General features: G+C 36.2%; 2 protein-coding genes across 2 annotated transcripts in view; both read left to right on the plus strand.

The window, feature by feature from the left end:
* The window catches only part of LOC129242008 (SCY1-like protein 2), a 151,307-nt gene that overhangs the window by 84,565 nt on the left and 45,374 nt on the right, over positions 1-21,368 (plus strand). Inside the window, exons 5-9 of the mRNA XM_054878572.1 lie at positions 4,589-4,703; positions 5,302-5,447; positions 17,852-18,005; positions 20,129-20,305; positions 20,620-20,692. Coding sequence (XP_054734547.1) covers positions 4,589-4,703; positions 5,302-5,447; positions 17,852-18,005; positions 20,129-20,305; positions 20,620-20,692 — 665 coding nt within the window. The remainder of the gene's footprint in view (positions 1-4,588; positions 4,704-5,301; positions 5,448-17,851; positions 18,006-20,128; positions 20,306-20,619; positions 20,693-21,368) is intronic.
* On the plus strand, positions 13,914-15,228 carry LOC129242758 (piggyBac transposable element-derived protein 1-like). Its single transcript, XM_054879580.1, has 3 exons — positions 13,914-14,005; positions 14,056-14,774; positions 14,932-15,228. The coding sequence occupies exons 1-3, from the start codon at positions 13,951-13,953 to the stop codon at positions 14,950-14,952; spliced, it is 795 nt and encodes a 264-aa protein (XP_054735555.1). The 5' UTR covers positions 13,914-13,950; the 3' UTR covers positions 14,953-15,228.

Here is a 21,368-nt window from a genome sequence, read left to right on the forward strand (position 1 = left end):
GAAAAAAATATACTAATATAATACATTTAGCTTTGGTGGGAAGAGCCATAAATTTTTATATGAATACATGTAGACGAAAATGGAAGAAATTTTTAAGTCTGTTTCTTCGGTCCGTTTGGGTATTTTTTTTTGACAACATCGAAACCAAAGCATTTGTATCATATTTTATCTATCATAAGCCACTCGTATCATTTGTTGAAATTGAAAACATTGAGGATGAATAATGATAAAATGAAGAAAATAAAATATGAACTTTATAGCAATATTATAATGAACCTATAATTATCCCGCTCCTAATGCTGCTTTCGTCTTATTCTCTCTCAGTTTGTTTTACGGAAGGTTTCACTTCTATCAAGTCTAACCGTTAGACTGGTATTTTTTTTTTATATCCTTAGTCACTCGGCTCGGCAGGATAGGGCCTCGCCAATACTCTTCTATCGTACACGGTTCTGGGCTGTTATTTTTGTGCCGTCCCATGTGATGCAGGCATCTGCTAATTCGCGCAACATGGGCATTCGCCATGTGATCTTGGGCCGACCGCGACTCCTGCTGACTTTCCGGTTCCAGTCCAGAGCCATTCTTGTGATGTTATCTGGTAGTTTTCCAAGTGTTTGACCCAACCATCACCACTTTCTACATTTGATTTGCCATAGGATGGACTCCTCATTCGTTGATCACTCATGTCACAGCGTGTCATTGCTGATGGTGTTCAGCCAGAATATTCTACAGATGATGCGGGGGCATTTGTTGATGAAAGATAGTATGCCTCCGTGTGATGCTGTTGGAGACCAGCTATGTTCCACTTCGTTACAACAATCCAGACTTCACATATAAGCTGAATATTCCCAGTTTAGTGCTTCTGGAGATTTGCGAACTCGCTCATACTGTATGCATTCACTCGAACGCCACTCTTGCTTTGTTTTTAGTCTGCAGTTGACATCTTCATCTGCTCCATCATCTGTCGTGATAGTGCAGCCCAGGTAGCAAAAACTTTTGACAAATTCCACCAGCCACCTTATATAGGTCTTGCTTTATTGTGGTTGAATCTAATAGCCTCGGGCTTGCCCATTTTGACCTCCAGTCTGACTGCACGTGCCAGCGTGACTCGTCTCTCCGCCTTCGCTTGCATGTCAGTGAGTTTGGAAGAGAGGAGGCATGTCATCGGCGAAGTCCAGGTTCTCAAGATGTCTATGAAACTCCATACCATGCCTTTTTTGTGCAGGATCAATTGACTCATAACGTCGTTTAGGACGATGGCGAAGAGAAAGAGCGGCAGGAAACAATGTAGAGTCGGACCAGCATTTGAGCACTTATTCCATTCGCCCGGAAACAAAGATTAGCCAGAAACCCGTTGGGATTACTTGAGATAAGATTATTCTCAAAACGAAACTCGATATGACTGTGAAACATAACGAACTTTTCCCATTTTTCAATTAATCGATAACTTCTTATAAGGTGTTCGCCAAGTTCTGGTGAAATTGAGTTCCACATACGTTATCCTTTAGAAGATAGCTCTTTTAGGGAAGCAGTTGTATAAGATGTATTAAACTTTGATACGTCCGATTCTTACTTATGGTGCTTAAATCTGGACACGGAAAGTTAATGATACAAACCAACTATTGCGATTTGAAAGCACGATAATGAGAAAAATCTACGGTCCTATTCGACTTGAAAACGGCACTTATCGCATCCGTTACAACAACGAAATTGAAAACCTTATTGGTGGTGAAAATGTAATACATTTTATTAAAGCGCAGCAGATTAGTTGGATTGGCCACATCATAAGAATGCCGAACGAAAGAATCCAAAAAGGGTGTTTACTTTGCGTCCAATAGGAGGAAGAAAGAGAGGCCGACCAAGAAAGAGATGGCTTGATGACGTCGAAGCAGACTTAAGAGCGATGAATGTTCGTAATTGGAGAAATGAGGCAAGAGAGGGACTGAATTGGAGGAGGATTGTTGGTGAAGCTATGGTCCACCACAGACTGTGAAGCTAAGAGAGAGAGAGAGAAAAAGTTTCACCACTTGTGGAGAATTTAATGTTTTAAAATGATTTCGACCTTCCTGAATCCCTATTTGTACTAAGTCTTGCTTACTCTTACTTTTAAGTTTTATCTCTAAGTATTACCTTTAAGTCATTTTATACCCCTAGTCTGTAAGATTTGGTTATGATGGACTTGATAAATTAAATTAAATTAAATGTGAAAATAAAATGTTGCTGCCAGCGATTCCTTGTTTATATTTTTGAATTCTAAATAGTTTTGTTTTTATTTGCTTGTAAAAGTTGCAAGTTTAATTTGTTCGTTCATAGCCTATAAGTTTGCGAATTCATCAAGTACAGTCGTTGAAACTAAGGTATGTTGAACGATACCCAGTTCTCTCCATATGAGATTTTTTTGCAATAAAATTACTTACATGTTTTACATATTAGGTTTTACTTTACAAATTTAAAACATTTTCAATCTGTATCAGTCCTTTTATTTAAGGAAAGCATACATTTTTACTTTCTGTTTCTTTTTTTCTGGAAGCGTTTGTTCTTGTTAATGTTAATGTTACCTGCACACCCAACATATTTGACCGTTAGAGCCTTGACTTCGTTATCTGGAAAAATGTTACTATCTCCCTTGCTCCTACGTTCCCTAAGCATTTTGCATGCCTGCACGATCGCAAAGACTTCTGCTTGAAAAACACTAGCAGTATTTGACAATTTTAAGTAAATAGATAAATTGGCTGATTTAGAGAAAACCCCTGCTCCGACTCCCGATTCCATCTTGAAGCAGTCAGTGAAGACACAGGTACCAGCTTCGATGCAGATTTTCTCCTCATTCCAATCCTGCTTGCTTGGAAAGATTACCCTGGCATGACCTTCAAACTCCAGTTTGCGGATAGACAGATCTGTTCGAAGTTGAGAGAAATGCGGTGTTAACTGCCAAAAAATGCGACCATGTCTTTTGAGGCCAGAGGTCAACCTCCTTTAACATGATTGCACTTTGAGCAGCGTTAACCCTCTAATTACTTTAAAAGTAGTTCTGCAATCAGTTTATAAATTATAATATATTGACTGTTTTCTTGAAAAATTTGAATCCTTCGCCCAATAAAGGCTGAGTTAATCCTTTGAGGTGTAGTAGCCTTTAAAGTTGTTCAGGCTTTACAGCCATTGCAGGCATTGGGAGTAGGCAACTTCATGCGATAATTTTCAAGCGAAGATTTACTCGCAATGTTTACGTTTTGCAACGAACATTTGGGGGCGTTGCAGTAATTTATTTTTCATTATTGTAAATATCTGCGCATTTTCCACTTTAGCTAAATTTAATAATAAAATTAATGCTTTCTCCATATCATATAGTTACGTGTCTATAGTCACGTCCCCGCTATCAACTGTATAAGATGTTTATTCATCATACCCGTTGAATTTCCACAATTTTTTCGCTTAACGCTAATCGATGATAGCTCGAGCAAAACCTAATATATTTCAATGAAAATTGGTACATACTATATATAACTCTTTGTCCAAAGCAGCTGGTACTGCAAATAAAGGGTTTTCCAATAACAGGTGTTATTGGTGAATGGATTGAGCTATCGAGAGATGATTAACGATTTTTTATAGCCGGAATTGGATGGTATTGATTTGGACAACGTTTATTTTCAACAAGACGGCACTATGTGCCACACAAGCAACGAAACCATTGACCTTTTACAAGAAAAGTTTCCGGGCCGGGTTATCTCTCGAAGAGGTGATCACAATTGGCTACCGAAATCTTGTGATTTAACACCTTGTGACTTTTTTCTTTGAGGCCACGTGAAAGAGAAGGTCTACGCCAACAGCTCAGGGCCGATTCAAGACCTCAAAGATGGAATTCGTGAGGCTATCGAGGACATAGGACAGCCACTTTGCAATTCGGTTATGGAAAATTTCATGAAAAGGATATTGTCCTGTAAGCGTGGTCGTGGTGATCATTTGCCTGATGCTATTTTCCTCTATTAACGGCATACCTTCCTGTTTATAATGAAATAAACATACGATCATTTGTATTAAAAAATAGCATTTTTCTTTGAATATCAAAGTAACAGCTCTTATTGGAAAACCCTATAGACTGCTCACTTCCCATATAACGGTAATTAAACAAAAATAATGGTGGAAAATCCCTCAACTTTGGTACAAAAGATGAACTCAGAAATACGACGGATGAAATTGTGAAAAATGGGTGGTGCCACGCCCAGTAATGGGTAAATGCATGTATCTCATCAACGCCTTAACCAAAACTTGTATTGCACCTCATCTCATTTAAAATTGACATAATTATAATGAAAATAATGAAATCGAATAGAAACCGCGCTCAATTCTTGTTCTTGTTAAGATTTCCGTTCGCCTGTCTGATGTTACAAGCTATAACTCTCATTGTTCATGCATTTGTTTCATTTCAAAAATTAATAGCCAGCCCAAATTAAATTTTACTAAAATATGCGCGGGTATATAAAATTCGGTTTGGATCGAGTTTAGCCTTCCCCACGTGCTCTTATTTTAAACTTTCTTGAGTGAAGAATTTTTAAAAATACCTTCTTTGTACGTGTTTGTTCTATACTTTTAGAGATCCCGCTGCAAATGCACTCAAGTTCTCAGATATGGTAAACATGAATGATAAGTGGCAAAAATCGCATTTTTACAAAACTACACTAATGGAAACGCTGCCGCTGATACCGAGGGTAAATAGCTTAAGCAGAACTTGTATTATTTATTATGCATATGGTCATATATACAAGTGTATTATATAAGAGTGTGTATGCTTTAGAGGCCACTTTGGTTAAAACGTATGGGATACTGAATACGCTTGTATATGAAATACCAAGGAACCCAGACAGCAGAAGTGAAAAACTCACTTTAAAAAACAAATCATTATTGCAACAGGTGTAGTGACCGTAAAAGTTAAAGAAACCACTATTAAACTGGCATTGCTAAAATATTATATCTTGTTTTCCGTGAAGTTGAGGGTAATTAAACTCGAATGGTTGACCGAGTCAGGTGTTTTTTGAATGGCAAAATAAAATTTCGACACGTTTATGAGACACCAGTTGCATGGCACATAAAAGTACCTGCAGCCAAAAAGATGACTACTCCTACATCTATACATTCATACACTTTTTTATAGCTGACGTTGGTTGGAATTTTATGGCTAGCAAATTTTACATAGCGTACACAGATGCAAACAAAAAAATATGTTCCAGAAAATAAACACAAAATATTTATAACTGAGAAAATCTACTAAGTGGTAGGTGTAGCTAACGCTTAGAATTTTAATTTCAGAAATTGTGGTGGCAAAATGTGTGGCCAATGTTGCAGGCCGAAATTAGCAGTGGTGAAGTGCTGGCGGCTGTCTTACAACCGACCATTAGACTCATACAAGAGGCATCGCCAAGTGAATACGAGTCGATTATGGCGCCGACAATGAAGTGAGTAGAAACAATTTTATTTTTTATTTATTTTAAACTAGCAACCCGCCCGGCTTCGCACGGTTATAAAATATATACCCTATGTCACTCCCTGAAAAAATGATTAAAATCCATCCAGTAGTTTTGGCTTCTTCATTACTGCCCGTGGCCCGCACGCGTTAAATTTGGAGTAAAACAGTTCCCCTTTCTTTATAGCATGAAGATTTCCTGCTATCTTTGGAATATCTAAATTCATACCCTACACTTTTACATATTTACTTTTTGCATTTTTACATATGTATTTATTTTATTTTTACAACAATTAATATATTACAGAATGTCTTTATATATATTACAACGTTCATAGCTTTCTTGTCATTAAACAATACAAACATGTTTTCTCTAGAGGTTACTCTTGAAAGAGCGACATACAGTTGGCCATGTGAAAAACAGTCAACGCTCAAATCTAAGCCTGCAACGTTGAATGTTTGAGAATGTTTGAGATTTATCAATGGTCATTGCAAAAGATGTCTTTACCGGAAATTGTAAGCGTTTAAATTGGAATGGTAGATCCGATGGTATCAGAGGGATTCGGGGAATCAATACATCTTCTCCGGTACCACATCCTGTGAGTATTGTGCACTCTATTATGAAAGTTTTCAGTGATTTTACCAGCAAACGCGTGCCATTGCAAAGTTTAGGTGGATTTAGGTTTCTTAATAAAATAACAGGACAACCTATTTTCAGCTCCATTTTGTGAGGAGGGAGTCCAGACGGGCAAATATGTCTAATAACACTGTGGAACAAATTCAGGTTAGCAAAAATTAGGTCCATTCTGAGAGTGGCGGGTGAAAATAGAGGCGAAATTAGAAGACCCGTATCGCGCCGTTTTTTTTATGTTAGTTCGCATTTTTTTTTAATCGGCCTTCGAAGTTCGAAATCGGAGCCGATTTTCGGTATATTGTTTCATAAGTACCACAAAAATTTTCGAAATCAATTTTTTCAAAAATTGTAATTGTTGTACAGGTCTCTAGCAATAATTTGGCTTTTACAGATTGAAAAAATATCAATTAGTCGACGAGTTATAGCCAAAAAACCATATAAACAATTTTGCTCCGATTTCGAACTTCGAAGGCCGATTAAAAAAAAATTCGAACTAACATAAAAAAACGGCGCGATACGGGTCTTCTAATTTCGCCTCTATTTTCAACCGCCACTCTCAGAATGGACCTAATTTTTGCTAACCTGAATTTGTTCCACAGTGTTATTAGACATATTTTTCGAGGCTAACTGGCGATTGGTTAAAAAAAGAAGTGCAACCAGTAATGAAATGCTCTTTGGAATCACAAAAAATACAGAGTGGAGTGGGCTTGCCACCACCTACAGTAAAAAGTACGCTTGCTTTTGGTTTTTCTTGAGATACAATATTTTTCACCTGTTTGCTAGGTGCCTGTATGACCATAGCGTTTTCCAAATTCTCCATCATGCGGCATCTTTTTTCCAAAAACGTTAACATATCAATCCATGTAGGTAATTTGTGTGCAGATAAATTCTCTTCCCATTTCTCGTGCGTTTCTCGATCAAGTTTACTTGTGATGAGGTGAATGAGTAAGCCATTATATATCTCTTCGGTAGTTGCTAAAGTTTGCAGCGCTCGAAGATGTGCATTTACTTGATCGCTTAATTTTCATAACCCATCTGATGCGCCTATTACCTTACTTTGTACCCCGAAAATAGCCTTTATGTGTGCCTGGAAATGAAGTAGTTTATTATCAAAACGTACTTTTAATAAATCTAAAGCTTTGTCATAATTCTCTTCACTGGGCTCGAGTGAGCGCACAGTGTCTAAAGCTGCATCACTGAGATTGGTGATCAAGTACTGCATTTTTTCTAATTTGGACGTCTCCACGTTTTTGTCTATTGCTGAAGTAAATGTGCTGAAAAACGATGGCCAGTCGAGATAGGAGCCACTAAAAACTGGAATTTTAAGCTCAGGTAGCCTGAATCGGCGTTGTAACTGCTGCTTATGTTTTGTATTCAGCCAACGACTAATTTTTGCCTCTACCTCAATATACATCTTGGAGAAATTTTCGTCAGCATCAGACTCAAATTCCTTACGGTCCAATAGCCTAAGTGTTGATCGTGCTTTTTCGAAGTTTGCCTGCAAATGCTCAGCATGTTTAAGTCGCGCAGAAAGTTCGGCCTCATCTAAGCTTTTTAGCATAGATGACTAGATGCGAAACTCTTTTTCTCGTGAGAGCGCTGAAAAATGTGCATTTTTTATAACATCCTTCAGTAATGCCACACCGAAAAAAATATTGAATGGTATTTTTTGAACAAAAATTGGGAATTTTTAGTTTCCACACCCCCATTGAGGTTAGTATATAGTGCACGATTTCCTAGTAGCCTTATATCACCCGTATACACCTACATATAATAAAAATAAGCACAATCAGCATAAAATATACTTAAATAAGCTAAAAAATCAAAAATTGATATTTAAATGAAATTATTCAAATACAAATACAAAAGTAATATAATAATGATAAAGTAATGAATATGAAAATGTATAAATAAATACATAGAATATTGCAATTTAAGCATATTAAGTATGCTTGCGAAATATTTCAAACGCAAATTCAATTCCCTTGCTTACGCTTTTCAACCATGAAATATATATTTACAAATTTACAGACATAAACCAACACACAGTTTTCACAAGAGGAATTAATAGTAAAAGCCGAAAAGGATATAAAAAGCTTTGGAAAATTCTACAACTCCCTTCAAATTAAATTATTATGTTTCAATTAAATTAATTTTACGACAAAGAATTATAAACATTTCAATCGCGTAATTTCTCCATTAAGCAAAAACGAACTGTTTTCGTTAGTTATTTTTTGCGCGTTTTCTCTGGCAGCCCGCCATTTCGTCTATCACCTGTTCAAAATCCCATAACGTGTGAATGCTGCCACGTTTCGAAACGAGCTCATGGGCGCACTCTCTCTGACGGTGGCCGCCTAAATATACTATACTTATAGTTAAATAATAGCCCCCTTCGATTCACCATCCGTTAGTGAGAGTAGAATAAATGGAGCAACTGGCAAAAATAAGCACACGTTGGCTGCACAGGAAAAGAGCTGTCAAAAATCACATTTGTTTGGAAGCACTTAATGAGTATTAGTAAAACTGACTTCAGACACGGCTAATGGAGTTGCTTGCCTTTGTTTTTGTTTTTAGTCTATTTAAATAAAATATTCCAAACTTTAAAATTGCTAGAAACGTCATTTTGTCGGGACTTGGTATAAATAGGTATAGGTCATACTGATATGAAAGTTAAAACGGCTGAAATTGAATAGAAATAAGCATTTACCATAAAAAATCGTCATATAGTTCTAGAAAACACGTAAATCGTATCAAAATTGTTAAACAAGAAATTTGAAAATCCTAAAAATGACACTCCCGAAAAATGCGCAGCAGAACCGTCATACGGAAATCACTTGTATAGCTTTGATCTAAAGGAGTGTCGTTCAAAAGATCAACCATTATTTTCTGCAGAAAGCCTAAATAGGCCTGTTCATGGGTTTGGTAAAACAACATACCAACAACAATCTGCAAGTAACCAATCCGTTAGTTTACTGATCCGTGTTTATTGAGACCTTTATGCTTCTTTTGGTCCAAACTATACTTCACCTTCTTAAATATTTTATATTTTTTGGACCCCGTTTAATTTTCTTTGCGTTCAGTTTATAGACGACTAAACCAGTCATGTGATTGCAATAGTACAGGGTGGGCCATATAGCATTTGCTTTTTGAACCACCTATTTTTTTGAGAATGGTAACACAAATGACATGTCAAATGTGTTCATAATTTACTTAAAGGTTTGACATTTACGAAATGGGACGCTATATGCTTGAACAAAATTGGGAAATATTGAAAACCTCTTCCCAAAGTGGTGAGTTTTCTTCTTCCGCGGTTATAGTAAATGGCGAGCGTTACCGTCACATGCTTAACGAGTTTTTGTTTCCAAAAATTGAAGAGGATGACATGGACGACATTTGGTTTCAACAGGACGGTGCAACTTGTCACACTGCCAAAGTTACACTCGAACTTTTGGCTACCGTTTTTGAGAACCGAATAATCAGCCGAAATTCCGATATCAATTGGCCGCCTCGGAGCTGTGATTTAAGCCCGTTGGACTATTTTTTGTGGGGAGCCATCCAGAGACGATTGATGCTTTAAAACACGAAATCGAAGTTGCCATTTATGAAATTGGAGCCCAAACAATCGCAAATGTGCTTAAAAATTGGGTTGATCGAATGGCCTAGTGTAAAGCCAGTCGTGGCAGTCATTTGAACGATATTATTTTTCATTCATAAATGACAATGTTCAATCTTTGAAATAAAAAAAAAGTTTGAAAAAATATTGATTCGTTTTTTTTATAGCCGATTCAAAAAGCAAATTTTACATGGCGCACCCTATATTTATGATCTGTTTTAGTTCACACTCGAAATATATTTTAACTACAATAATTAAAAATTAATGGTAACAAAGTGATCAGAAAAATATATAATTTTGCGAAAAGCAGAGCTAGGGATCAGAAAAGAGATCAGACACTTGTTTCTATGGGTTTTTACCCTAAATTTTCCCAAGCCATTACGTGAGGCACACTTTCGGAATCGTGTTCAGCGCACATTCTAAAACCAATCTGATATAGGTACTTGTAGACCCGTGTTATTTTTGCACTCACATAAGACATAATTTGAAATGTTTTACTCCGAAGATTTAGCAAGCAAACAATATTCCATAGATCCAGATAAGAAAGATTGAGTTCATGTTGTTTTAGGATACAAGGAGCTCCATCAACTATTTGTGGTATGCGCCTTGATGTTTTTCAATAAATGGAGGGGCCTACAGTTATATGCCACCTCCGAACGGTTGTTGGTGTTTTTATGAGAAACTCTTTCATTTCAGAAATATGTACACTCAATATAAAACACTTTTTTTATCATGCCGCAGGTTTCGAACCTGTGCACTACCCAAGGGTAATCGGTCGCAAAACATTTAAGTAAGGCAGCAAATATGTTGGATCAAGTTGTGCTATGCTTTGCTGTCGGAGCCCCGGTTAAAATCTATGCAAATTTAATTTCACGCCTATTAAATCGTAACTCATGATATTTTGGGTTAGACATCCAATTTTTTTTACCTATTTGTTTTGAATACCTCTTTTACTAAATGAAAAACAAAAATGCTTTTGAGTGATGAAAATCTTTATTTCGACCTATTAGCGCTCCGTGGCGTGTCTGTTTATATATTGAAGCTGCCCAGTTCATAAGTTTTGATTTACAATGCCATTTGGAGCTGTTATTAACAAGCAAAAACTAAAACTTGTTGAAACCTACCCATAAGAGTACAAATATTTACATTTCGTGGTCTAAGTGACGTCGCTGTTCCTATGTGCGATGCGACTGCCAAACCTAGCCAATGTGGAAAAGCAAAGAAATAATTTGTAAAATGTTTTTTTAAATCCGTAAAAAGTAAGAAGCTCATTCTTATAATAGACTAGTGGCTCGCAACAGCCACACATTTAACCCAATTTATATTTATGTTATGCAACTTTATCCCGCTTTTTAACTCGGCAAGTAGTTGATGATTAGTTTACTAATGCTCGCATCCGGTTCACGCCACTACAAATGGAATTCAAATCCACTTAGCGCATTACTGCTGACACTTGTAAGTCTTACTCCAGATCTTGACATTTTCTTTGCTTGCGCTCTTGTTCTTGATTTGTTGACTCTTGTCCGTGTCAACCATATTCCTTCCTCACATTATTCTGGTTGTGATAAAAGTTATTTGTACAATTTAAGTTTAACACTAAAAGGAAAGTCGTATTGTCATTGTATTGTCATTGTATGCGTGTTGGGAAATTTATCCGCTTATATTTACTTAACATTTTTCTCGCTATTTACAGGAACAATAAACTTCGGTATAGATAAGACACACATATGTACATGTTTCTATGGCGAAAAGGAGAAACTTTGGACGTATTCTTTAGCCACATTTCATTATAAAACAGAAATAAAAGGAAACTACTTCTAAGTTTTATTTTATTCCTTTTTTTTGTTTGTTTTTTTGAGAAACTCATAAATAATTAATACGAGTAAATGTCTTCTAAGAGGCAAAGAATAATATCTCCAAAGTGTGTTTCATTTTCAATTATATAAGTAAATGCATTTGTAAATGCATATCTATGATATTTTTATATTGTTTAATATAAGTTTTGAAATAATATAAAGTAAATCTAAATAAGCTTCATTTTAAGTATTTCAGTACTAAAATATCAAGCCAAAACTGGAGATGTGCTTATAACCAAATAAAACATCTGCTGCATTCCTCGAAATGTGAGTGTTCTACACGCCACAAACCATCGATAAAAAAAGTTTTGCTAGTGCAAATGTACAAGATATGATAAGTAATGGGTTGGGGAAAAAGTTCGTAGCGTTTTTACCGAACTACTATCACTACTTACTATTTAAACAAAAACCAATAATTGTTTCAATAAGTGAATCAATTATATATTCGGCGTTGCAGTTTACCACCTCTTCCCATCTCTCGACCAATTCGTTGATGCCGTTCCGCCAAAAATCGATTGGTCTGGTTTCAAAAAAGTTGTTGAGCCTGTATATAGATAGGGAGCTGAAAAGATGGTAATCGGTTGGTGCAAGGTCTGGAGAATACGGTGGATGCTGAAGGGTCACCCATTCGAGCTTTTGGAGTGCGACTTTGCCGACTTGTGCAACATGGGGCCTGGCGTTGTCGTGAAGGAGTATGGCTTGACCATGTCGATCAAGTATTTTCAGTCGAATAACTTCATTCATTTGGTATAGCTGGGCAATGTAGAGCGCCTTGTTGCCTGTGGCGTTCTTTTCGAGCATTTCCCAGTGCAGCATACCCTCCCAGTCCCACCAAACACATATCATGATCTTCTTTGGATGAAGATCCGACTTGACTTTCGGCTTTGGCGTATCTCCTGGGGCCACCCACTCCCATATCCCGGGGCGATTTGGTACAAAAAGTGCTGTTTATGACCGCGTGTTGCTCGATGGCGGGCGAGATGCTGAGAAGCAATTTGAAGGCGGCTTTCTTTTTTTTTCGTTGAGTTCGTGAGGCAGCCATGCTCCCATTTTTTCGGTAAATCTCATTGAATGAAGATGATTGATATTCGTTTTATCATCGCAGTTAGTTTTTTTCCGCCAATTCACGACTGGTTTGGCGAATGTGCCCCTTCAAAAGTAATTGAGACTTTTTCATCGATTTCAGACGTTCTTTAAGAATTCAAAGTCACCGTTTTGCACTTTGCACGGGGCCTCCATTTCTAAGCCTCAAACCCAATAAAAAAGTAAATAACTTAGAAATACAATTAACAGAGCAGAAAGAGTTCTTCGAATGAATACTTTCCCTTTGCCAAACAGCAAACAAATCGTTCTAAAATAAGGAAAATATAAAAACCCTATGAATTTATTCCCCAACCCAATATATTGGCTATTGTAAGAGAATTCGAACAAGTCACTTCGTACATTTTTACAAGCATCCAAATAATTAGCGGGTTTCGCTGAAACTTGGCCAGCATTCAGACCACCTGATTTTAACCCTCTACCGCATATAACGCCAAATATGGTTTTTACCATTGATTGTGTTGTATTTTTATAAAAACGGGACTTAATCAAAAGAGAATAATAATTATCACATTCTATGCTTTGTTTTCTTCTCATACGCAGAACTAAATATTGTCAACAAGTGTTTTAGCTACCTTTTCCGTTATCTTTTTTTGAGTGCTTCAAGTGTGAGAACAAAAGCAAATTTTGAAGTGATTTATGTGCACTATTGCATAAAAAATAAAAGCAAGACTACAGCAAAAAAAATATATTTGTATAGAAAGTGAAGTTATTTTTTGAATTCAAATATAATTTATATGAAAAGTAAGTATCTTGTGTTTGATTTTATGTAAAAACTGACGAAGCCATATATGGCGTTTCATGCACTAAGGTAAATAATGAACTAACATATGTGTATATATATTTCTGTTTTTTTTTTGATAAATCGCAATGGAATTTCCTAGAAATGAATGTACGATCATTTTATGGTAACTTAAAGTATGTTTATGAAGTTAATAGAGGTGATCAAAGTGATGATGATTACATATCTGATACCGACGAAGAAGACTTTGTAAGTAAACCGCCAGAACAGGAGCATATTTATGTACCAGAGACTGATGATACCGATGACTCAGATGACTATAACAAGCCTTCTACATCGAATGCAAAATCTGCTAACAAGCCTAGACCTCCAATTTGGAAAGAAATTTGTTTGCCTCCTTATTCCAGTGAAAATTTTCCATTTCAAGGAGACTCAAACCTTCCTGACTTTATTGAGGAACTGGAGACACCAGCAGATATGTTTAATTTTATTTTCAATGACGATTTGATGAACTTTATTGTAGAACAATCGAATTTAATTGCATTACAAATGGATATAAATAAACCTGCCAATATTACTCGGAACGAGATTGATCAGTTTATAGGTGAGTTCAAGTAAAAAAGTTAAAAAAATCACTTATAAAAATTATTTCAGGCATAACAATATACATGTCTTTGATAAAACTACCATCATCCAGACATTATTGGAACACATTCATTGGCCAAGAATTTGTACGTAACGCAATGACATGTAACAGATGGGAAAACATCAAACGATTTTTACACTTCAATAATAATGAAAATATAAGATCACCAGGTGAACTCGGGTTTGATAAGCTCTTTAAGATTCGACCATTGTTAGACAAAATTCGTGCTCGATTGTTGCTTGTACCCAAAGAAGAACATTTAGTGGTTGATGAACAAATAATTCCCACAAAGTGCCGCCATCATCTCAAACAGTATAATCCAGCTAAACCCCACAAATGGGGATTCAAAAATTTTGTCTTGAGCGGAGTTTCAGGTTTTAGTTACGATTTTGATATATTTGCCGGAGCTCAAAGCAATACATTCCCGGAAGGAGCACCAAATATAGGAGTAAGTGGAAATGTTGTAACGAGACTAGCAGCTACAATACCAAAAGGAGAAAACTATCAACTATTTTTTGATAATTGGTTTAACAGTCCGAAGCTTCAGGTGTATCTAATGAAAAATGGTATATTACCTTTAGGCACAGTAAGATTAAATCGTGTAACAAATTGTAAGATGCCAACCGAAAAAGAAATGAAAAAGTTAGGCCGTGGAAGTATGGTTGAAAAAGTAGCAGATATTGATGGAGTTGAACTTGGTCTGGTCACTTGGTTTGACAACAAAGTGGTAAATATTCTTTCAACCTATGTCGGATGTCAACCTATGTCAACGAAAAAACGGTACTGTAAAAGAGAGAAGAAGTATATTGAAATCAATTCTCCTAGGGCAGTTGATGTATATAATTATTATATGGGTGGCGTTGATTTACTGGATTCTTTACTAGGCCTTTATAGAATACAACTGAGGACAAAAAAGTGGTATAAAAAGATTTTTTTTCATATGATTGATATGTGCGTTGTCAATGCTTGGATTTTGTGGCGTCGAAAGTCGAAGGAATATATGCCGTTGTTTGACTTCAAGCTTGCAATAGCTGAACATCTTTGCAAAGTTGGTAAATTGAAAAAACGAGGACGACCTATACCCACACCCTCAAACTCGCCATCGGCAAGTAGAGAAAATATACCTACCAGCAGTAAAAGAAGAAAGCGACAGGATTTCCCCTTGAGTTCTGTGCGGACGGACGGAATAGGCCATTTCCCGAAATGGATGAAAAATCGACAACTTTGTCAAAATGATTGCTCTTTTCGCTCATACACCTTTTGCGAAAAGTGCAACGTGTTCTTGTGCTACAACGACAAAAGGAACTGTTTTACAAGTTTCCACACCCAATAAATTTTTTTCCCAAAAATAACCCTAAACGCATATAAGGCCATATATGGCTTCATTTTTTTTCTTCCAAACCGCCAAGTGAATTTTTTTATTTTTGTTAAATACGCAATAAATTACCCTCAATCAACATAAATTTAAGGTGTTTTATTTATTTTTATTATTTTAAACACTTCCATGCAGTAGAGGGTTAAACACAATACCGAAACAGGGAACAAAATTGAGCAAAATTTTAATACCCTTGTGCAAAAGTGCATACACATACTTGCATATAATTGAAAAAGTAATAATACGTTCACATATGCATTAATCACCTATAAATCCACCAAATTAATCTACCCGTTCACATATGGAAGATTACCTGCAAAATTGACAATCAGCTGTCATTACTGCTTTGAGAGGTTTTTCTTCATATAAATTATTTTGGTGGAATATTTCGTTGTTTTTGGTATCTTTAATTAGTATAACCGATATGAAGAAAATACAAGGAGAAGGAAAGCTAATTTAATTGCGCAATTGGCTGCTAATAATAAACAGTTGAAGGAAATCCGTATGCGACGTTTACTACTGAGGTTGCAAAAAATTATGGCAGCAATACGCATGCGAAATTCAATATTACATTGTAAATATAATAAGCAGGAACAGGTCAAAGTGTTTATGGACTCACGTAAGTAATTGTGTTTGTTTTTTGTTTTTATTACTGAATATAATAAGTAACGCGTGTCTGTGTATTCTAGGTGAGGCATGGCAAGTTCTGGGAACTAGACATTCCTTGCAGCACGGACCAGTTAAGGAGTGCTTTAGGATGAGCCGGGACTCCTTTGCCTTTTTATGTAACGAAGTCATGTCCATTGCAAAAACTGCTACAACGTATAGGAAATTCATCCCTTTAGATAAATGTGTCGCAATTGCTTTATATGCGCTTGGTTCTTCAGCTGAATACAGGACGATCGGCAAACTGTTCGGAGTATCAAAAGGAAGCATATGCAATATTTTACAGGATTTTTGTTCAGCGGTCTGGGATAAGCTCGCTCCTAAGTATTTACCCAGCAGATGCTTTAAAAAAAATTCTTCAAAGCCCTCTTCTCAGCGAGAATACGAAACCAATTTTTGGTACAAACGTTATGATATCATTAACAATAAACGGATCCAAAGTCAAACAAATTTCGAATTCGTAAATCAACAGGAGCAACCAGAACCTACGTACTATACTCACCTTTTAAATATCATTTATTTCACATTTTTCTTTTTAAATTCATTTTTTTATTACTAAATTAATTAAACCTACTTAAAGTACTAACAATTGCTTCTGTAAACTTAAAATTCGTATTCTGTAAACTTAAAATAAAAATAATTCATTTATCACATTTTTTTTTTTAATTTTTCTTTTAAAATCTTTAGTTTTTTTTTTTTTTTGTGTGGTTTTCGTAAATTTCTATTCATTTGGGTAGCGATAGAAAATTCCCCTACCTATTTTGCTTCAAGACCCCTAAAATTTTTTCGGGAATACCATTGCGTTCCCTCTCAATTTGCAGGGATTCTCTACTATCTTCTTTCAGTTCTTAAATTTCTCGGGCAATCGTTTGGTTGGCCGCCCGAAATTATTCCAAAAATTCATATTGGAAATTTTCGTTATCTTTTCTGCGTTTTTTCGGAGGTTGCGAAGACAATTCCAATGCAAATTCCACCGAAGGTGCTTGTGTTTGAGAAGAGCTGCTGCGTCCTCTGCCTCAATTTGAAGGGTATCCCCTTTATTAAATAATACATAAAAAACAATTAATACACGCATGAGATTTTAAAGCTGCACCGTACTAATCTACACTTCTTCTACAATTGCTTCTAGGTTAAAATACTTGTATCCGCCAAGGATATGGTGCACTTTATTGTAGTACTCCCACGCAGATGGGGTACCGTCCGAAGGCCCAACAACTTCTTCTCATCTCCGTAAAACAAAAACACTATTTTTAAATTGCATACTAACAATTGCTATTGAACAAAATTACCTATATTTATTTGTTAAATTGTGTATTTTAACCTTTATTTCTCTTGACGAGAACACAAAGCCTTTTGTCGCCATTTCCACGGCCATGTCTGCATATACAAGCGTATTTTTTTTGCAGCCTCGTAGTTGCAGAAGCTTCTCCTCCCACAACTCCAAAAGAAACTCGACCGCCTCTCTATACCAATGTGATCGCTTTTTCCTATAAAATGAATCCATAATTAATAATATTTAACAAAAATTTTATTACAATTATGTTTACAGACCTGTTTTCTTTTCCTTGTATTTAGCTCAAGCTGTGTAGAGGCTGTATCACTTCTCCTTAATTCTTCTCATGCCACTTATCGTACCGAAGAGCCAACGAAATCGGCAAATTGGCTTTCGCTTCTATAAATATATATCTATTTATGTACATTGTCATGTGCTTACGTACTTGTGTTTTATTAAATATTAATGTATTTACATTGAATTTTTACAGAGTTATTTTCAGTTCACCCAAATCCATCCAGGCTACTGTGACTTTACTGGAAAATTTACATCTCATTACTGAGAAGACGGCACCTAAGGATGTTACCACCGACATTATTCCAATGCTGTTCTTTGCTTTCGAAAGCTCAATAATAAAAGTGCAGGTGGGCGCCTAGATTATTAGCGATGAACCCAAGGTTGAACTTTATATATTATAATGATTATGATTTGATTTATGTTTATATTTTCTAATAAGAACTCAACGCCATAATGTGTGAGCGAGTCCTTGAAAATTTTAATTCGCGTATGGTAGTCTGTAGGCGGTGGTTAAGTGATGTAATTTTTCACATATAAAGGGTGATCAATTTAGAGATTTCGGATTTTAAATCGAAATAAAACAACGAAAATTCAAATTGATTTTTGGTTGCAATTGCGACGTAATCCGGCCATCTGTAAACACCAATTTTGAATGACTTCCGACTCGCTGGAGGACTTCGGTCGATACCTCGTGAATAACTTTAGTAATGTTGACTTCCAATGCCTCAATAGAAGCTGGTTTATCTACAAAGCATTTAGACTTTACATAACCCTAAATATAGAAATCCAAATGTGTGATATCACACGATCTTGGTAACTAATCCACTGGTCCGCGACGAGAGATGAATTGCTCATCGAAACGACGACGCAGTAAATCCATTGTTTTACGGGCTGTATGGCAAGTAGCGCTATTTTGTTGGAACCCAATGTTGTGAAGATCACGGGCTTCAATTTCCGGCATCAAAAAATCGTTTATCATCAGTGCGATAGCATTTGCCATTCACTGCCTCGCCTTTGAAGAAATATGCACCGATGGTTCCTCCTCTAGCCCATAGGACGTGTTTCCTATTGGAAAAAGTACCTTGAATCTGATGCGCTAAAGTCATTCAGGCTTATTATGAAAACGGGCGTTCAAATCAAAATGCATATCGAAGACAATCATCTTCAGTGATGAGGCACATTTTCACCTCAGTGGATTCGTCAATAAGCAGAATTGCCGCATTTGGGCGAATGATAATCCAAGAGTGATTGCCGAAAAACCAATGCGCCCACAAAGAGTGACTGTTTGGTGCGGTTTATGGGCCGTATTTTTTCCAAAATGAGGCCGGTCAGGCAGTTACTGTGAATAGTGTTCGCTATCGTGAAATGATAACGAACTTTCTATGGCCCGAATTGGAAGATATGGATGTGGACGATATGTGGTTTCAACAGGACGATGCCACTTGTCACACAGCTAACGAAACAATGGCTCTTTTGCGCGAAAAATTTGATGGCCGAATAATCTCACGTCGTGGCGATGTCAATTGGCCGCCAAGATCATGTGATTTGACACTGTTCGACTTCTTTTTTTGGGGTTATTTGAAAGAAAAGGTGTACGTCGATAAGCCAGCAACAATTCAAGAGCTAAAATGAGATAATTCGGCACATTAACGGCATAAAACCTCAATTATGCTTCAGCGTTATCGAAAATTTGGACCATCGGATGGAGGTATGCCGCCGAGGTCGTGGCGGCCATTTGTTCCAATTTTGTTCCATACGTAATTGAGCCATATCAATATTATCAAAATAAAGAGAAGTGACAATAATTTCCAAAAAAAATTGTATTTGTTTCAAAACAACACCGGCCCTTAAAACTTAACCACCCTTTATTAAGAATTGCCAGGAAAGTAACAACCAATTGGAACACTCTCATGGCTCAGACTGCTTCAGGTTCTAAAAGGACATTTCACCAGCCGGCCTCTTAACCTCTGAAGACCAATTCAGTAAACAAACTTTAAATTTATGTAGCGTCACTAGAAATTCAAAGCATTTATTTTATTGTGTCGCATCCTTCGAGTTTAAATAAAAGTAGAGAGGAATTATATTTGCTTGAAATTTCAAATTGTCACATTTCACTTAGGAGAGAAAAAACCCCAAAAGAAAAGAAAACTAAATTTAGAAAAACTAATCACATAACATTTTCGATAGACATACAACTTTTTCAAATAGAGGAAAAAAAGTTATAAAAATTAGCAATATTTTGACTTATGACAGGAAATTGAGAAAACAACACTTATTGTTACAAATAAATTTAGGCATAGGATTGCCTTGATTTCGTTGTATAAAGATCATTCCGCTATTCCAATTTTATACCACTTTTCTCAGCACGACCGACCACATAGAATGATATTTTTAAAATGTGTGAAATCTCCTTTTACTTTTCTATACAAAAAAACCTTTAATTTATTTTTTGAACCACCTCCACACGCAGAGAGCTGCCGTCGTTGCAGTTACAAACGTATTCGACAACATTGAAGATGTCTCTATAAGACGTATGGTTGTGTCAAAGGTAAAATCGGTGTTTGAAAAAAATCTTGCCGATCCAAAAATTGTGCAAAATGTTCTCATCTGCATTGAAGGGCTGATGGATAAACTGGAGCGAGCTCAGGTGAATAATACTTGCATATAAATATGTAAATTTACATTTATACTTATGCTAAGCAGCCTGTCTGGTAAGTTCTAAATATGTATGCAAATGTGTATATGCAAATGATTGTAAGTCGTACATAGAGCAGAAAATGCACACTCGCGGTACTCTCGCATAAATACCCGCATATGTAAATGGAAATGTATAGGTGTTTGTATGTATTTGTAGTCTGCAGCATTCATACCTACGAAAAATGTTATCCACATACCTCACAATCAGTTTTCTTTTATTTATATGCCAAATCATTTCCTTCAATATCAATATTGCTGCAAAAGGTTATGAAAGAAGTCCTGCAGCTGCTTGGTGATGTTCGCATACCGGATCCGGATATTGTGATGCATACAGTTCGTAAGTATTTAACAAAATATCAGTATAAGCAACACATAAACATATGTATATATGTATGTGCATAGTATATATGGTTCCTTTAAAGATTTTACGGGATATAGTATCTACATGTATATTATTATAGGACGTTCTATACTTTGTGTTCACACAAGACAATGCTCCAGACACTTGAAAATAGGTATTGGCTGTCAAAAAAGAGAAAAAATGTTTGTGTAAAAACGTGAGAATGTGTTGCTACTGTGTTTTCGAAACTGTCTCATGTAAACGTCAAGAAACTTAAACACATTAATTCTCGATGCAGAGTTACACTATTAAGCTATAATTAAAAAAGATCCAGTGGAATCTGGCCGACAGTTACTGCGGCTAAAGCTATTATTGGTTAGTTGTCTCCAAATAATTGTAAAGGGTTTTCCAATAACAGGTGTTAATGGTGAATGGATTGCGTTATCGAGATGTGATTAACCATTTTTTATGGCCGGAATTGGATGGTATTGATCTGGACAACGTTTATTTTCAACAAAATAGGGCAGCCACTTTGCAATTCGGTTATAGAAAATTTCATGAAAAGGATATTGTCCTGTAAACGTGGTCGTGGTGGTCATTTGCCTGATGTTATTTTCCTCTATTAACGGCATACCTTCCTCTTTATAATGAAATAAACATCCGATCATTTATA

This window comes from Anastrepha obliqua, chromosome 3, assembly GCF_027943255.1.
Source record: "Anastrepha obliqua isolate idAnaObli1 chromosome 3, idAnaObli1_1.0, whole genome shotgun sequence".
Taxonomy (NCBI): Eukaryota; Metazoa; Arthropoda; class Insecta; order Diptera; family Tephritidae; genus Anastrepha; species Anastrepha obliqua.